The sequence below is a fragment of the Petromyzon marinus genome, chromosome 80 (genome assembly GCF_048934315.1).
Source record: "Petromyzon marinus isolate PM22_M1 ecotype Great Lakes invasive population chromosome 80, UKy_Petmar_22M1.pri1.0, whole genome shotgun sequence".
Classification (NCBI taxonomy): Eukaryota; Metazoa; Chordata; class Hyperoartia; order Petromyzontiformes; family Petromyzontidae; genus Petromyzon; species Petromyzon marinus.
The window spans coordinates 7,584,752-7,603,461 of NC_133746.1; the positions used below are offsets into that span (position 1 = coordinate 7,584,752).

The 18,710-nt window shown below is 47.0% G+C and overlaps 1 protein-coding gene across 2 annotated transcripts; it reads left to right on the forward strand.

The window, feature by feature from the left end:
• Window positions 1–285: 285 nt before the first annotated feature.
• LOC116958624 (uncharacterized) lies at window positions 286–14,455 on the forward strand. Of its 2 annotated transcripts, XM_076057216.1 has the most exons (3): window positions 288–394; window positions 2,531–2,588; window positions 3,544–14,455. In XM_076057216.1, the coding sequence occupies exon 3, from the start codon at window positions 3,549–3,551 to the stop codon at window positions 4,284–4,286; it is 738 nt and encodes a 245-aa protein (XP_075913331.1). In that variant the 5' UTR covers window positions 288–394; window positions 2,531–2,588; window positions 3,544–3,548; the 3' UTR covers window positions 4,287–14,455. The 2 variants fall into 2 exon arrangements, with proteins under 2 accessions (XP_032837240.1, XP_075913331.1); XM_032981349.2 differs by lacking the exon at window positions 2,531–2,588 and having other exon boundaries at window positions 286–394.
• The last annotated feature ends 4,255 nt before the right edge of the window (window positions 14,456–18,710 follow it).

Sequence of the window (18,710 nt, forward strand, 5' to 3'; positions counted from 1 at the left end):
GGTTTTTGGGTTAGATCGCGTTATTTATAAATGTGTCGTAACCCTCCACCACCCGACACGGCCAATCAGCAAAAAAAAGTATCACGTTGACAAAAGACAAATAGTTCACTACTTTAGCCCACCGGTGTGTTGAAGAGTGAATCCACAACGTTTACAGTTTGAGTACGACGTTTCGCTGGTTGAGCCGAGGTTGCGGGTGACGTCATAGACGCCGTTCAACAAACAAACAAAATCGCGTTCGCCGACGTCATCGCGCGAGTCGGAATTACGCGCGCGCGTGCGCGCGTGACGTCATCGCCATATGCGGTGACGTCACGCGGCCCTGGCAAAGAAGGAGTTGGCGCCTCACGTCTGCCAGGGTGGAGAGAGAGAGAGAGAAAAACTAAAAAAAACGGTGAGTGTAGCGGACAGAGAGACACACACAGAGACACACACACAGAGAGACACACACAGAGAGAGAGAGACAGACACTCACAGAGAGAGAGACTCGGTAAGCAGAGACGGGCGTCTTGCGGACTCGTGGACTTGCCTGGAGACATGAGGCCTAGTTTCCTGTGTTTTTTTTAGGGCCGCCTGTGCTGTCGTTGTTATCGTTGATGATGAAGAATCATTCGTATTAGTCTTCATCAACCCATTTCTTATAGCCGCCGCTGCTGTTCGATAATTATTGAACTATTGTTTATCGCAGTTGTCATATCCGTCCACCCATAACCGTTTAGCCCTTTTATTATTGTACGGGGAATATTCAGTATTTCTCCTTTGTGATGGTGACTTTGTAGGATGAGCGTTGAGATGTTGAAGGGACACGGGGTGACCAATACGGTCCGAATTGGTCTGTGATAAGGTTGGGGCACTGATAAAGGGGTTTGACAGGTGTGCTATGCGCTACACTACATACTACTGTACACTACACTATACACTACACTATACCATACCTTGATTTAAAGCTTCAGTGACTGCAGTGATTCGCATTCTTGGTTCTTTCGGTAAAGTCACGTTGAAGGGGAAACGTCGTGAGAATTTTATTGTTTTATATATATTTTTTATTGTTTCCCTTAGAACGTGACTTTACCGAAAGAACCAAGAATATATATACCATACCTGTCAAACCATATGGTTTACCTCAAATTCGTGCACATGGAAATTGAGTTTTTTTAGGTCCATACGCCGTACGGCCGTTTCAGTACGGGAAAAAAAAAACATTCAATTTATTTGTGTTTCTCCCTTGTGATGGGACTTTGTAGGATGAACGTTGAGGTATATTTAAGGAGCACGGTGTGACCAATAAGGTGTGAATTGGCCTGGAATACATACGCCGTACGGCCGTTTCAGTACGGGGAAAAAAAACATTCAATTTATTTGTTTCTCCCTAGTGATGGGACTTTGTAGGATGAACGTTGAGGTATATTTAAGGAGCACGGTGTGACCAATAAGGTGTGAATTGGCCTGGGATAAGATAGGCACTGAACAGGTCCCTGCAGGGTGGGCTGGTAGGAACATTGGAATTTTGCGCAATTTTATGACATTGTTACGTAAAATTGTGCAAATTGAGAGCGTCTTCCCACCTTTTTTTTTTGCCCTCAAAATCGTTGAGGGTTCTTCGGACAAATTAACCTCTGTAGAGGAATGGAATGGTGAAATCCTTATTGACTGAAATATGCTCATTTTGTGTTGGGTGCAATAAGACATATCAAGTCTCTGCGCTGTCTATTGCTGATTTTACACCCCAACAGCACGAGATTTCACTTCGTTAAAGTATTGAAAGGGGACGGACGGACGCATTAATCTATTGCAGGCTGGTACACTCAGTTTACAACTTTGTTCCTACCAGTATAAGGTTTGTTATACACTACACTATACACTAGACTATACCATACCTGTCAACCCATACGGTTTACCCAGTATTCTTGTACAGGGAAATTTAGTTTTTTTTAGGTCCATACCGCGTACAGCTGTTTAAATATGGGAAATATATGTTTATGTTTCTCCCTTGTGATGGGACTTTGTAGGATGAACGTTTAGATATATAAGGGGCACGGGATGACCAGTAAGGTCTGAATTGGCCTGGAATAAGGTAGGCACTGATAAGGGGTTGACAGGTGTGGATTTGTCACTCCGCTGCTAGGTGAAATTAATACCTCGGGTTTTATATTTGGCCCTGAAGGATGGAGATGGTTTAGTTGTATCTGTACGCGTGTTGATTGATTCGTTTGTCTTGCTTGTACTTGGCATTCCCATCGTGTTTTCGAGTATTGTTGTAAAGTTCTGACCCCGTGGCTCCCTTACTGGACATCTGTGAGACAAAAAAAAATTAGCTTCATAGATCATCGCATTCCTCTTGATTCTGAATGTCTACCCCACCCACCCCACCTCTCTCACCCATCCCACCTCTCTCACCCATCCCATCCGCCATGCCGTGTCGCTCAAGGGTTGTTGTTAGCCCAGGGACCGGCAACCAAAATAACAAGAAGAGACATTTGCTTTAAGAATTCGGTAACAACAATAACTCAATATTTCAATGCACTGGTAGGTCCCAGCAGCAGTCTACAGCAGAGTCTCCAGCAGAGTCTCCAACCACTTCTCAGAGAGTGAGTGACCAACAGCATGTCCACAGCACACATAAACGGCTGTTTTTCATAAGCAGCCTGGCTATCATAATTGATAGTTCAACGAAGTGGCTTATTGTGTGGACATTTATAGCAACCAAATACTTTTGAATGCGTGATGTTGATTCTGAATGTGGAGGGAAAAACCAGGGGACCTGGAGAAAAATCCATACGACCACAGGGAGAACATACAAACTCAAAATATACAGCAGGCTTGGGCCGGGATCGAACCCATGAACTGGAAACCAGGCGAGGTAGTTAACATCTAGCCACGGTAGCGCCCCTAAACTATTTAACATGTCCTCTGGGCTCGATGACATTTCACTTTTTTTTACTACACAGTTCAAAGAAGCCTTTCGTGGCTGTACAAGTATAATTTGCATCTGGTACAGGTGCAGTACCTGTACCAGATGGAAGAGTAACTCCCCACTGATAAATCATTGATGTATGCTGTGGACATGGTGTTAGTTGCTCACTCTCTGAGAAGTGGTTGGATACTGCTGTAGACTGCTGCTGGCTCTATCAGCCCCGATGGTGTTGGAAAAAATTGCAGGTGAATGACAAACATTTATTAAAATACTGTTATGAATTGTGTGTGTGTGTGTGTCTGTGGGGAGCGGTAGTGTAGCAGTTAGCACTACACCGTGATGAACCCGCCAACCTGAGTTCGATGCCCACTCACGGCCATCACCAGTGACAATTATCAGAACCGGTCCTGGGTCTCCTGGAGGTCGACTCAGCCTTAAATTAGTGCCTGGCGCTGTGTGTAAAGATTGCCACTGGCGAGACATAGGCGGCCGGGCGTGGTGTTGGCCACCCACCCGCTCGTGTGCCGTGCCGGCCTAAATGGGTGCTCGCTAACAGCACATGCCCCAACTGTCTGTTAAAGGCTTCATGGAAGATATTTTTTCCTTTGTGTGTCTGTGTGCCGAGACAGGAAAGATGAAAGAAGAGACGAGGATCTCGTGTCCTGTGTGCGGCTTGGTGCTGGTGAGCCAGCCCGTCCTCCAGGACCACATCAAGCAGCACGGCAGGTGGTCCAAACCCGCGATGCACCAGTGCGATGAGTGCCTGTATAGCACCGACAACCAGAGCAGACTCAACATCCACCTGAGGATCCACACGGGTGAGAAGCCGTATGTGTGCACCGTCTGCGACAAGGCGTTCACGCAGTCGGGGGCGCTGCACAACCACCAGAGGACGCACACGGGCGAGAAGCCCTACAAGTGCACCGTGTGCGGCAAGGCGTTCACTCAGCTCGGGGCGCTGAACAACCACCTGAGAACCCACACGGGCGAAAAGCCCTACAAGTGCACCGTGTGCGGCAAGGCGTTCACCCAGTCGGGTGCCCTTCGTAACCACCAGAGGACGCACACGGGTGAGAAGCCCTACAAGTGTTCGGTGTGCGAGAAGGCGTTCACGCAGTCGGGGGCGCTCCACAACCACCAGAGGACCCACACGGGTGAGAAGCCCTATAAGTGTTCGGTTTGCGGCAAGGCCTTCACTCAGTCGGGGGCCCTGCACAGCCACCACAGGACCCACACGGGGGAGAAGCCTTTCAAGTGCTGTATGTGCGGCAAGGCGTTCACCCAGTCCGAGAACCTGCACAAGCATCAAATCACCCACACCAGTCTACTGTTCACGACCTTAAACTTCACAACTCACGCGATCAAGAATTAGGTAAAAAAAATATAACAAGCCGTGAAGAGGGCACGTGACAATTATTTGAGATTAAAAAAAAATAGTTCGAGATCTAATAATAGGAAGGAAATTCATCTCGTCAAAAAATTCCACGTGACAGTTAAAGCGGCGGTTGAGCATCATCAGGCACTGACATTTGGAAGGATAACATGAAAGGCGACATTTTATATTTTCGGGAAGGATAAATATGTTATCGGAACGTTTCAGAATGTTTTCCAAGAACGTGGGAACGTTGCAACCAAGAATTGTATTGAATGGCCCGGTGATGCAGATTGGAGACCCGGAGTAAACATTCTCAGGTTTGGTATGCGAACTTTGCTCGATGTTTCATCAAACCTTGAATTAACGAGGCAGATGGGTTGGGCCCCAGCTTGGAGCAATTCTTCCAGCTTAGTTTTGGCTAAAACAAAGTGGCGGCAACCAACATCTCGATTAAAACGCACCTATTGTGGAAAGCATTTGCTGTCGATTTCAATTCAAAATTATTACTCGTGTGATGGGATTCTGCTGTGCAAAGTGCACATACCATACTGGCCATTGGAGCGTGTGATTGCCTCTTCTTAACTGACAAGTTGTGTTTCCCATTTTTCAAAGCACTTATTGGGAAAACCTTACAAAGTCTACATTAGAGACTCGTAACTGGCTGGCGGTTAGAATTTGATAAGGCGCAGCCTTAGTTTCCTTTCCGCTGTTTGATGCCAAATAGCGGTAATTCTTGCACGTGCATGGAGTCCTTTGGGGATGCAGACATCACAAAGAGTTGCAATCGATGGGGGTTGATTCACGTGGCCGTGTGGACCGCTGACAGAGGAAGGACTACGAAGATTATCCAACGTCCTTACCCGCACCGAGTCGGAAGACTAATTTCGCAGGAGGGTCTTGCTGTGGGAGGAAACCGGGGGAAAACCCACCTGAACAAGAGGCGAACACATGCTCAAGAGGATGTGGAAATTCGGCAAATGATTTAACTCTTGCAAGACGTCTCCACAGCAGTGTCTCTCTGCTTCAACGTTTACGGGATAGCACTCGGCTCCATTTGAGTGACTATCATAGCAATGACCAGAGTGCCGGGCGGCTAAGTTGGCACAGTCGGAACCGGAGTGTCTCCCGTTGTCTTTCTGTTTCCCCGCTATCGCCCTTCACTCTTTCTTCCTCGCACAGACGATGGAAAGTCCACATAGGGTCAATCACTGTTGAGTTCCCACACGGTAATTATTTTGTTAGCTCTGGATGCACGCGATGGACTGCGCTCGCTCTCCGGCGGGAATTGACCTTGTGACCTAACGATTAGGAGTTTAGTGAGTATGAGTTACACGATAAACTATGTTTATTTTACCAGGTGTAAGGCCCACTGAGCTATGTAGTTCTTTTTCAGAAGCGACCGGGCCACAAATGATAGTGCAACGAAGTGGGCTTATCACGTTGAAATTTATGGCAGCAGCCAAATATTCTTAACGCACATTATTAAAACGTGCAGGCAAAAAACCGGAGGGACCGGAGCAAAATCCACACAGCTACGGGAAGAACATTTCCAGGCGTCAGGGTTAGGATCTAACCCACGACCTCCTGTGTACCGGGCGAGGTAGTTAACATCTCGTCACCAGGCCAGTGCAAGAACTGAGTTCCAGACAGTCTGGATAAAGATTAAAACCCTGGCTTGATATGCATAGCTAAGCAGTCACCTGGGCATGAAACCAATGTAGAACATAACATAATAGGTGTTTGGAGGATGCAGTGTCTGCATTCCGTGGACACTGATCAATCTCAATTTGTTAAACCGAATGGGCAGAGCAGACTGCAAGGCAAACGATATATACGTGTGAATACTGGGCAGGATTGTTTAATTAAACTCCTGAATTTGCCTGCAGCAGTGCATGGCTAGAATCAGTTCTGATAACCATGGTATATAATCCAAATCGAATCGCAATATCAACAAATCCTGATGCTTTATCAAAATCGGGGCTGTCAGGGTAGCCGTGGCGGGATGATTACACGTCCAGTTTATACTGCGGAGAAAGCCCACGGGAAAGAGACAATTTCGTGGAGAAAACCTTGAGTGGCAGAGGATCACTCTGCGATGGTAGAGAAAAGCCACTCGTGGAAAGAGAGTGTACCCAAGACGTTCGATAACACCCATGTGCGTGCGTGCTTGTGTCTGGGAGAAGGACTGTTGAGCTCCGGATAAACTCTTCACAGGCGAGAAGACGCTCACAATCTACGGAGGAATTGCAGTGAATTCCCTCAACGGAGTGTGTGAAAGTGTCGCACAGGCAATGCCTGATGCGGAAACCCCAGAGAGAGAGCGAGCCCCTGGCCTGTCGCAGACGAGACCTCTCTCGGCTCTCTCGACCAAGCAATCGCCAAATCCACCGCCTTCTGTAAATGGATGGGGGTGGAAAAAATTAGTGCAGCGGGCTGGAGACAAATGGGTTTCCCCAGAGCACAAGGCACTGGTGAACTTTTATGACTCTGCAGTTGTCCATTTTATCGCTGCCAAATTGGGAGGGCTTCATGTTCAACTCTTTGAGCCACACACTTAGTTAAAAGCCACATGTTTAGCTTTTCAGCTGGCTGGTCTAGACATGGCTGAGAGCATAGTTCAATGGGGTGGTCACATGGCACGCCCGCAAGTCGCATTGGGAGTCGCGCCTTCCTGCTTGTTTCGAAAGTACACCTCTGCGCGTCTTTTAAAAAACGATCGGATTTTTCTCCCCAATTTCTGGAAAAAAAACACAATGGCAACCAAACTATTTGGATGTATAAGTACCCTTTGAGTGGGACAGCATGCTGCAAGGAAAACATGTTCATTGATACAAAAAGAGCGGTCACCCTGCCAACAGACCCATGACAGGGCCTGGAAGAGAGCCTCACCACCACCGTGTAAGAGGTGAACTCTGGAGTGCTTCTTTACATATGGAAGAATAGCTTGGAGACCCTGGGGAAATCACCAGCGCACAAGAGGAAACAACAAACACAGGTGGAGGAAAACCCACACGGACGAGAGGATGCTCGAGCCGTAGCGGATTTGCCCACCCCACTCCACGGTGTAGAGGTTCGTGGTTTGAACCCGGCAACCGCCTTGGTTAATACTGCCGGCATATTAAGCCGAAATCCATGCTGTCGGCTTCACAGTGGACGTCGGAAACAGCCTGTGACTTAATTCTAAAAAGAGCGGGCCACGTGTGTGTGTGTGCCAGCTTCACGATCCAAATTAAGAGCGGTGACTCAACAGTGACCCAACTGGGCAGAATAACCATGTGGCAGCGGCACGCCTATTTGACCGGCAGACTTGTGCGCGAAACGCGGCGCCTTCGTGATAGGCCCTCTGCGACGAGAGAGTGGTGCGAAATACCAAATGTGATGACGATCGGTTAAATTACACTCTCGCTCTGGCACCGGAGCTAATGCAGCGCAGTCTAGATTTGTGGCCGCACGTGCCGCGTGCCATGTCTCGAGATGCCGCAACAAATGTGAGTGTGTCGTGTGTGCAGTATATTTTTTACGATGAGGTGCGGCCGGAGACTTAATGGAGAAGTTTGGTCATAGGCAGAAGGGAAGAGAAAATGGGGATGGCAGGAGGAAGCGAGCTCCTGAACCACGGAGGGGGATTTCCAGGTCCATGAGGTCAACAGCAGAGAAGGAGCGCCCATTCCCTTTGAGCAGAGACTGACTTTAGGTTTTAACGGAACATTCACAACACCGGGGGACGATAGACCCGCCGAGCTCCTGGGTAGGAATTGAAGCAGGCTGCCCGTGACGACACTGGTTTTCTCAAGTGTTAGTGAGTTGATAGTCTCAACCTGGTGACCTATGAGCGTACAACAACAAAAAACCGCAAGAACATTAAGTGTGGGTCTGCACTTAAGTTGGCTGAATTCCAACTTCCCGGTCAGTAAAAATATTGGTTTGACTGGAATGCGACCAACATTCTCAGTGGCAAAGCAGGTGGGAAAGTGCTGCCGCCATATTGTTTTGGGTCTGCGTGCGTGGATTATTTTGTCTCACGATGCCGATGGCATCCTATCGGGATGAACTGGGGGGGTCGGAAAAGACTATATATAAATCTATATATATAAGGCAGGCATAAGAGAAGACGGCACTCGCACATCTAGTTGAATGCCGCGTATGATTTCATTTTCTTGAGTTTTTACTGAAAACATCGACAACCGTGGAATCCCGTTCCATGATCAGCGAGCGTGCAAAGAGCGTCCTCTCGTTAACCGCGCGGTAAAACCTTCGTGAAGCACGTGCCATGTGGCAGCGGGCGCCGGCGTGAAATCTGTTCCATTGTAGACCTGAGCTCTTCACAGCCACACAAGGTGGCTTTCCCTTTCACCGGTAACAGCACACGAAGGAAGCCCAGCGCCAGGGCTCAAACCGAGGTTCTCAACAGTGAGCGCCTCGATGCTGTATGACGGACATCACTTTAGCAATTCATCTTATCTCATGTAGAGTAAATAACACAGTATAATAACATCGCAAAGTGTGCTGTGCTGTTGCTTGCAGTACAATCACTTCCAAAACTCGTATTGAGCAGTGTGTCCTGCATTGGGTTGTTTGGCCAAAATCCTCTTTGCAAGTTTTTTTTTTGCATCTGGAAATAAACTCGACGTGGCCAGATAGACGAACCACTTGTAAACCTGAGAAGTCCCACACGTGGAGACATCTCTTACGGGGGGGGGCGTATAGACGAACCTGCGGGAAAACCTGTCTCGTTGCTCCGCCAATGCAGAATAGTCTAGGGCTCTTATATGGTTGAAAGCAACTCCTGGTGGTGCCACATCTGGGACAGATGACGCATCATGGACAATGAACAAAGCTCGTGGGAGACTGCACCCCAATGCTACTGGCAGAACGTATTGCTAGTAGAGAGACTGGTGATGGAGCTGTATATTTGCACGTGTGTGTGTGTGTGCGTATGCAGTTGAGCTGTAGTATAGTGGTCTGTGCTTGACTATGAACCCAGTAACTATAGAGTAAGATTCTCGGCCACAACTAACGCACAGTGTCCTAAAAGTGCCCTGCGTTCAGGAAGACTTTAACACAGTTTGACCAGATGTAAGGCCCAGGACTATGCTACGTAGAAGCTCTATTAAAGAAGTGACCTGGCTATCACAAATGATAGCTCAACAAACTGGCTTATCATCATGTGGAAATGTATAGCAACTAAATACTCTGAACGCATGACGTTTATTCTCAATGTGGAGGGAAAAGTCGGATGACCCGGAGAAAAATCCACGCGACCACTGGGAGAGAGACACGCAAACTTCAAATATACAGCAAGCGTCGAACTCACGACCTGTACACCAGGCGAGGGAATTAACATCTCCTAGCCACGCCTGGTTGACCAGACCAGTCAATCCAGACCTGGCGAAGAGGGTGCCCAGGACCGGTTTACATATCGCTTGGCACGGATGTGATGTGGTAAGCCTTGGCCGTGAATCGAACTCCGGTTACCAGGTTCATAGCGCGGTGAAGCTATCGTGCCGCTGTATTCGCTCTGTGTGTTGCCGTATGTTGAACTTCTTTCGCACCGTAGGTAGCCAAACATGCTCATCGAAGGTGCGGGGGAAGGATGGATTCGCTCGTTTTAAGCGTTATAATGTTCAGTAAACTCTTAAGTGCGAGGGCAGACAATCGGGGTTAGGGTGGAGCATAGAGGGTGGGTCCTAAGCTGAAGCTCTTGTCACGTGCTACCCACGTGACCCTGGGTCACGTTCCACACCAGTGGTGTGAACACGGCCAGGTTACAACGTAAGGGCACGTGTGGTTCACTCGAAGCAAGTTAGAACCAGTATCCAGTGCAACCCACCCAGCCTTGCTCACTGGTATTACCCTTGTGTATAGTTCATTGTGGGTGGGTGGGTGGGGGGGTGGCATGAAACCCACTGTTGTACGTGTGGTGTGGTTAAAAACTAAACTTTATTTTACCAGGAAAGCCCCACGACTGAGCTATGTAGCTCTTTTTCAGAAGCCACCTGGCCACAAATTATAGCCCAACGGAGTGGCTTTTTGCGTGGACCTTTATAACAGCCAAATATACTCTCAGTGCATTGTTGTAGATGTGGAGGGGAAAACCGGAGGACCCGGAGAAAAATCCACACGACCACGGGGAGAACACGCCAACTCCAAATGCACAGGCGTCGGGGGGTCGGGATCGAACCCACGACCTCCTGCATACCGGACGAGGTGATTAACATCTTGCCACCGTGACATCCACAGATAGATGTTGTGATTTGCGTTGGTTCGCATTTCATTCGTTTTCTGAGTTCTTCATTTTTTTCTCTCTATCGTTGGGCGCCACGAAAAATACCTCGACTGTCAACTCTCTCCACCTTCGCTTGCCCTCCTCCGCAGCCTTTGGCCGGTCGTTTTTATTCGTTTGACGCGGGTAAAGAAATATTCGGCCTTCAGTTTCTTTGTACCATAATGACCCGCCGGAGGGTCATTATGGTAACGTTGCAGACACTTGAGCATAGCAAACACCTTGGAGGAAAACAACGTTCAAGTAAAACTGGCAGATGATGCACATCATCAACACTCCTGATTAGCATGTTTGGCTCCGTATGATGCGAAAGGAGGTCATCATCAGCACCACGCCCGTGAAATGCACGTGCAGGAATGCAGTGCATGATCAGAAATATGACACCAAATTGTGCGGATTACGCTCACCAGATGTGCAAGACACGTGGATATCTGAAATTAAGGAAATATATTTTTTTAAGAGGCCCGTTCTACTGGCGAGTACTTGTCTCTGTAATCACGTTTGTCATCTTCTGCTTTTTTGTTCCCTTCACACCCTGTGAGGTGATTGTGTAGTTGCCCTTTATTGCCACGTGTCCAAACCATTGCAGATTCATTGTATATTTCAGAGCTATCAATGGTGGTCTGTGAGCTCACTGTTGTAACATTACACGAAAAAAATCCAACAGTCTTTCAGGGCCCCTTTGTACCACCTTGCAGTGGTATGTATTCGCTGGTGGTGTGGTTATTGCCCCTGGAGGAAATTGCACGTTACCATGACGAGCATTTGTCTATCAAATTTGTACAGCTGTGGCAGGTGTTGTTTATTTTACACATCCTGGAAAGATGATGGTGGGAGTGCTGATGACTTTTGTGATGTTTGTGGTTATGATGATTATGGTGGTGATATAATGGGGGTGGGAATAATGGTAATTTTGGTGGTGGTGATAGTATAATGCCGATGGTGTTGATTATGTTATCGGTAAATCAACCACGGCTGTGATTTCAACTGGCACTGTCACGGTTAGAAGCTACATTTCGCCCGTATTTTGTGGTCAAAAGTGCACTTTATTTTACTTGACCACTCGCAGTAGCCCACTTGTAGGCGCGTGCTCATAGAAATCCGTCTCGGGAGGCGTGTGTATTGAACTTCTTTCGCACTGTACGTGACCAACCACACTAATCGGAGGTGCGGGTGTGCTGGAGGGGCCTGGTTGTGGCATTCCAGCCAATATCAAACGTCTACGATATTCTGACGTCAGAGGGCCCGAGTGGGGGGAGAGGTTGCACTCGCCAATTCCCATCACGCCTGTGTGCATGTATGTAGTATGTTGAGCTTCTTTCACGCCTTACGTAGCCAACGGTGCTAATCGGAGGTGCGGGGGGGGGAAGGACAATAAACAACACAACAACAAGCAGTTCTAAAGAAATTCGTTCTTCAATCCAGATTTAAAAGTGCATAGCGCCAGTAGATTCCTAATATCGGAAGGAAGAGCATTCCAGACGGCCCTAGAAGCAGTGCGTCTGAAAGCGTGCGATGCAGTAACCACATTTGTTCGATGGCCAGCCAAAAACCTCATCAAGGTTTATGCTCCTTGATGGAGGTTGGCAAGGTATTGTGGTTCATTTGTGGCAAGCACTTGGACGCGTGTAATGAGTGCGACCCTATAATGTATTTATCCAGCAACGGTGCGGAAAAAAGTTAAACATACGTACACCCTCTCAGTCGCGTGCTGTGTGTGGCTGACCGTATAATAGGGGTTCACTAACAGTACTTGCTCCAACGAGTCTTTAACAAGTCGAGTTGGGCACGATTGTGTATTATCAGATAATGGGCCAAATTGCTGCCGAATCAAAGCACTTGTTGAACTTACCAAAAATAAAAAAAACTTTTGCGTGGGACTTAGAGAATAACGATTTTAAAAGTTGCAAAAACAACGAACTTTCACGAAAGTGGTTCATAATGGCTGTGTCAGAACTGAATGTGAACCACTCTGGTATTTTGGGGTTGTGGGTTATCTCACCGTGTCACCGAGTGTAGTACGTTTGGTTATATTAGTCCAGTCACCGTTGAAAGCGACGCTTTCAGAGATGGCGGCAGAAGCGCCCCTGAAAGCGCCGCGCGATGCGGTGAGCATCTTTTTTTTTTCAATGGTTAGATACCACAGAAATACTACACGAAAATACTTCCAATGACCTCTTGTCCCACGCTTAGCCACGTGTCCTGTTACGGATAACTGTTCGTCGCATAGTTAGATATGTTTAACGTTCGCGATCGGAATATTGCCAATTTTCAAGTAAAGAGGTTGACTTGCGAACATGCCTCTTAAGTACGGATGGATCTACTTGACCACAATTATTGCCAAATTGAGTTATCGCCCCAGTTGTAACTTCCTGATACCGTGCCCCTACTGGACATAAAGAGCTTCATAGTTAATCGGATTCCCCCTGCAGTATAAATATTATGATTCTGTTTCCTAAAGCAGTTTATGCACCAATATTACATTTAGTAACGACCATATTCTAGGGGTGGAATTGTAACATCGATTCATCATCGATTAATATCGATTCGCAAGCTCACTATACGTGCATCAAAGTGCGTGTTTAAGTATCGGTGTGTTTTTATTTATGCATGCTGTGTCAATGGCTCCATGCTACACCTATAACCACTAGAGGCGCTTTCCTTTCACCCTCTGCAATGCTTTAAAAAAAACGAATGGAATCAATGTTTTCAAATGTACATTTCATTATATGAACCTTATGGCGGTACCCTGGGGTACCATAGTACCCTGGGGTACCATAGTACCCCAGCTTTCGCATAATGTCCGTGATGCAGTTATTTTTAGTCTGTTGATGGTCGGCGATGCGAGCTGTACACTATTACAAATTTAATTTTCTCGATAACGGATTTTTGATGGTAACGTTTGGCAAAGAAGGACAGGATCGATTTCTGCGACGCCCGTTTTCTTCTTGGGACGCCCAGGTTTCGCATTCGAGAGATAGCTGAGAAAGGCAGATAATGGCCTTGATTCCAAATCACCAAGATCCCACCCGATCAACTGGGGGCATGCGAGCGTTCAGGGTTTCAGCGCAATCGTCCTCGCAGCATTTAGACATCGCGGAGTATCACCGCCGATTTCGGATTTATTGGTACCCCAGTCGCGGAGTTAAGTAACACCCCTGGAAAAAAAAAAGTGTCCCAGAAATCAAATATTTAATTGCCTCGGCCATTTTGTATTATTTGGTTACCCCCGGGGTGCCACCATAATCATCATATCTTGAACTATTGCGCGAGGTGAGAAGCCAACAGTATGTAGTGGTGGTCGTGGGGTGCGGTAGTGCAACGATTATCAGCTGCGCTACGGACCCGGTTACCCGAGTTCCATTCCCGTTTGCGACAACACCAGTGGCGATTTTCTAAACCGGTCCTGGGCCTCCCCTAGGTAGACTCGGCCTCAAATGAGTACCTGGTGTAGCGTAAACATTGCCACTGGGGAGACGAGGGCGGTCGGGCGTGGTGCTGCTCGCTAACAGCACTTTTCCCAACAGTCTGAGGATATACTGGGGGGGTGATCTTTGTCTTTGGTGTTGGCATTTTGGGATTATTCTTGGCTCTTGTTGAAGAGGCAGGCACCACACTCGGGATGGAAAGCCGAGTCGTGAGAGACGGATGAGAGGTGGTTTTGTCGGGTTCACGAAATTGAGAATTTTTTTTATCTCGTTGGCAAGAAGAGACATTTTATCGACTTATTTTTTAACTATATTTTTTGTGGTGTTATCTGTATTCACGCCAGCACATTGCATGAGTTGGTTTCTTAACTTGTATGTTGTGGAAAAAAATATATAAGCCAGCTTACTTATATTACTGTGATAACCAACATAAAATAAAGTAGCTTTTAAAATTGGCCTGTGTTTGCTTGAATGTTGTTCAGTGGGTTTCTGAGCATAACCTTTCTGGGATGCAAATCTCAGTCCGAATAACTATGTACATATCTATGTTGAACTTTTTCCGATTTAAAGCTTTCGTGACTGCAAGGATTCATCTTCTTTGGTTCTTTCGGTAAAGTCACGTAGAATGAGAATAAAATAATAAATTGATAAATTTATACATTGATAAATTTATTATTTTATTCTCATTCTACGTGCCTTTACCGAAAGAACCAAAGAATATGTTTAACTTTTTTGGCACTGTACATAGCTAACCTTGCTAATAGGAGCTGCTGGGGAAGGACAACAAACTAAACACAACAACACAGTTCTAAAGAAATACGTTTTCAATTTAGTATAGTAGTAGGAATAGGTTTTACCCTTTTAACTGGCACAAAAACTGACACCTTTATTCAAGGCACCATGTTTGCAATGACCACAACACAAGCAGTCAAAATGCAAACAGTTAAAAGGGTAAAACCTATTCCTATATCTTGTTTCTGGCAAAGGAGGTCTCATAAAATTAGTATAGTAGTGTCGTGTATAGTTGTCTATTTAGTGCATTGCATAGTGTATATCAGGGGTGGGCAAATTTTTTGACTCGCGGGCCACAATGGGTTCTAAAATTTGACAGAGGGGCCGGGCCAGGAACAGATGGATGGAGTGTTTGTGTGAACTAATATAAATGACATGTAAAAATCATTACATGAAAGGATGTGGCCATTAACAGGTAGCAAAGCATTTTATTTGCGAGGCAATTTTAACAAATTGCACGAACATGAACAATACAAAAACACGTCGTCACGTGACTGATCAAACATCATGAAAACATCTGAGGCCTGCGCCCAAACCAATCACCTCACTTGAACTTCTTTATTGTCTACATTACCAGGTTAGAGCAGCCAGGCAGGCTGTGTGTCGGAGGGTTTGGCTCCAACCTCGCTGCAGCAACGCATCATCAGTTTCAGTGGGAACAGTGTTGTTGATCTCCCATTTTTGCCAGTGCATCCAAGTCTGGAGTTCTTTTGGTGGTGGCAATTCTCAGGATAGATCTGAGGTGCTGATCCTTTAGCTTTGATCTGTGACGGCCCACAGTGCATTGCGAGATCATGTGCCCTTTCGAGCCCTATACACCACACTCCCGGTCAAAGTGCGCCATCTAATGGGGAAATGGGGGCATTACAGGAGAAAGTTTAAAATTTAATAATAATAATATTTGGACAAGTTCGGCAGGCCGGATTAAAAAGCCCAACGGGCCGTACTTTACCCATGTCTGGTGTATATAGTAGTGTAGTGTATAGCAGTGTAGTGGGTAGTAGTGTGGAGTGAACCTCGTAACCTCGGCCACCTCTTTTCACCCCGGGGCGACAGCATTTGTACTGTTACAGAACTAAACACAACAATAAGCGGTTCTGAAGAAATTATTTTTTTATGTAATATAATGGTGTATTGTAGTGTATAGTGGAGTATATTGTAGTGTATAGTATGCAGTGTGTAGTCTGTAGGGTATGTATGTTGACCTTTCGCGCACCGTACGTAGCCAACCGGAGGTGGGGGGGGATAGACCATGATTGATGGATAACTGGTAGGACAACTGAAGACTTTCAGGTACTTGGGCGCATTGACCATAGAATATGAACGGTGTGTGGCGGAAATAAGATCGTTGGCTGTTAGCGGAAGGGCTGTTCGGCAACGAGGGAAGAGTTGCTGACGAGGGCGATGAGCAAGTGGTAGGGAAAACGAGGAGTCAGGATAAGGGAGTGGAGCGTGGACACTGAGAAAGGGTGCTGCGAGACGGTTAGAAATGTTCAAGATCATGAGCGTTTTTTCTACGTATGTGTGTGTGTTGAACGTCTTTGGCACCGTACATAGCCAACCGTGCTAATTGGAGGTGCGGGGGAAGAACAACATATAACACAACCAGCAGTTATAGAGAAATTATTTTCAATGTAACATCGTGGTGTAGTGTATAATGTAATATATAGTGTATACAGCAGTGTATAGTATGTAGTGTGTAGTCTGTAGTGTTTGTGTTGAACTTTCACACCGTGCATAGCCAACCGTGCTAATCGAAGGTGCAGAGGAAGGTTAGGGTTGATAATCTTTAACAAGGGAGAGAGAGGAGTTCGGATCCATTTTCTCTCCCATGCAATTCCTTCACTATTTTTTTGGGGCACCTTTGCGGATTTGGAAACGCGCTTTAACGGCGACAGAAAACAAACTAGATTTAGAATACAATGAATCTTAAACATTTTAAATGTATGAACTATGCCTTGGTTCGTTTTGCACTAATGACACTACTATGCACAAGGACGCGAACCAACTGTGGCGGATAATAATTTCTTGACAACCAAGTACAGCCAACTCTTCGAAACTCTCAGCAACAGTAACAGTACACGTGCATAACCCCGTAGTTCACCGGCTTAACACGGTGACACCCCGCGTGTCGACAGTCGCCACGACGACCTTTCGCACCAACCCTCACGATCACTCTACGCCACTCGTAGCAGAAAAGGCAGCGTAGCAGAAAGGCGGGGTACACAAATCCGCTGTTGAGGTCGCGTGCAGCCTTCGGGGATCCCCCTGGAACCCAACGGTAGTGCCGCACTCCTAGGAATCGACCTCGGCCTTGGGTTTGCGCTCCATAGAGCGATCTGAGTGACTCCACGAAGCGGAAGTCTCGCGACTTGGTGAGTTGCTCTCAACGGCGCTCCGAGCGACTCCACACAGCGGCAGCCTCGGGACTTGGTTTTAGTTGCTCTAAACGGCGCTCTGAGCGACTCCTCGCAGCGACAGTCTAGGCCACTGAGCCGCCCGCCCTGCAGCAGCGCTTCGTAGCAGCTGGCCTTCTCCAGGAGTCCCTTGGTTTGTGGTGAGCGTCGATCATCCTTGCCCCCCCCCCCCCCCCCCCCATAAACGGGTAATGCTCACGTAAATTTTGTTCCCGCTCTCTCAGCCTCTGTCAATCAACTTGGCTCGTGCAGCAACCACCCAATCGGAGCCACCCCCCCCCCCCCCGTAACATCGGTACATAAGCCCTGGCTTTTTGCTTACCTCAATTTCCACCAATCACGCACAGCCCTGTCGACTACCACCCTCTCGCCCAACCCCAATCGGCCTGCCCTGACTGGCCAACTCATGAACCGTGGGACCCCGGTCAAGGCCAGACTTATTGGCGCTGTCGTAACAATGAAAGCAGACTGCGAAGGAATCACCGATCTTGCTAATATGAGCCAATCCAATGAAGGGGGGGGGGGGGGGGGACATGTCAAATCATAACTCGATCCTTGGATCGAGTCATGATTAACCTGTGAATTGCGATTAATCCGGTATTTTTATGTTTATTTCCGTTTTTATATCAATGAGGAACATTGGATTATGATGTCCATTTTCATCTTAAACTTGAGTCGAGTGCATACAAAGCAGTGCTGTTCTAATGTCCGGATCGACTGAGAAGAACCGATACAATTAATCGCCATTGACGATCCACAAGACCATATATGGACAAAGATACGCCCCATCGGCTAACAACATGCCTACTTGCTTCAGTCTATGGGGGGAGGGGAAAATCTCTGATCGATTATTTCGTCGGGTGTACCACTGTATTGTATGGGGACTGTGTAGAGGATTCATAAAATACAACACGTTGAGATAATTTTGGACAGGTGGCACAGTTCGGTGTGGAGGGAACTGTCCAATTAAGGGGCGGGGCCAAGAGAGTATATAAAGTGGAGCAAGCCCGCCAGTTAGAGACGCTTGCCTGCAACAATACCTACAAGAGTAGAGGACAACGCGGGGCTGACTTAAGGAGCTGTATCCACCTTCAACTATGAAAATAAAGACGTAACCTTTTTCAGTAACGTGCGGTGAGGTCAATGGCTGGGGAGGCACTGGCTAGTGTCAGAGCCATATTTACACACTGAGGGGGGCGTGTCCTCACTGAGGAGAGCGTGCCTGACACGCCCCTCTCAGCTGCCTTCTGTGGTGCATTTTATTTGCAGTTTTATGACGAGACCAGCGAGCCTAAATATCTTCATACACATCCTTTGGGTCTTTCAGTACGTACATAGGTTCAAAGAAAATAAAAACAAAAATCTTTTTCAGGATATTTTCTTTGAACCTATCTACGTGACTTTACCGAAAGAACCGAAGAATATGAATTCCTGCAGTCACATAAATCGTTAAGTCAATCTTTATACACATACGTGAAATAAGTTACCTGGACTATGGAAG

Coding starts and splice junctions, on each gene's coding strand:
- LOC116958624 (XM_032981349.2), top strand. CDS start 3,549: ATGAAAGAAGAGACGAGGATCTCGTGTCCTGTGTGCGGCTTGGTGCTG.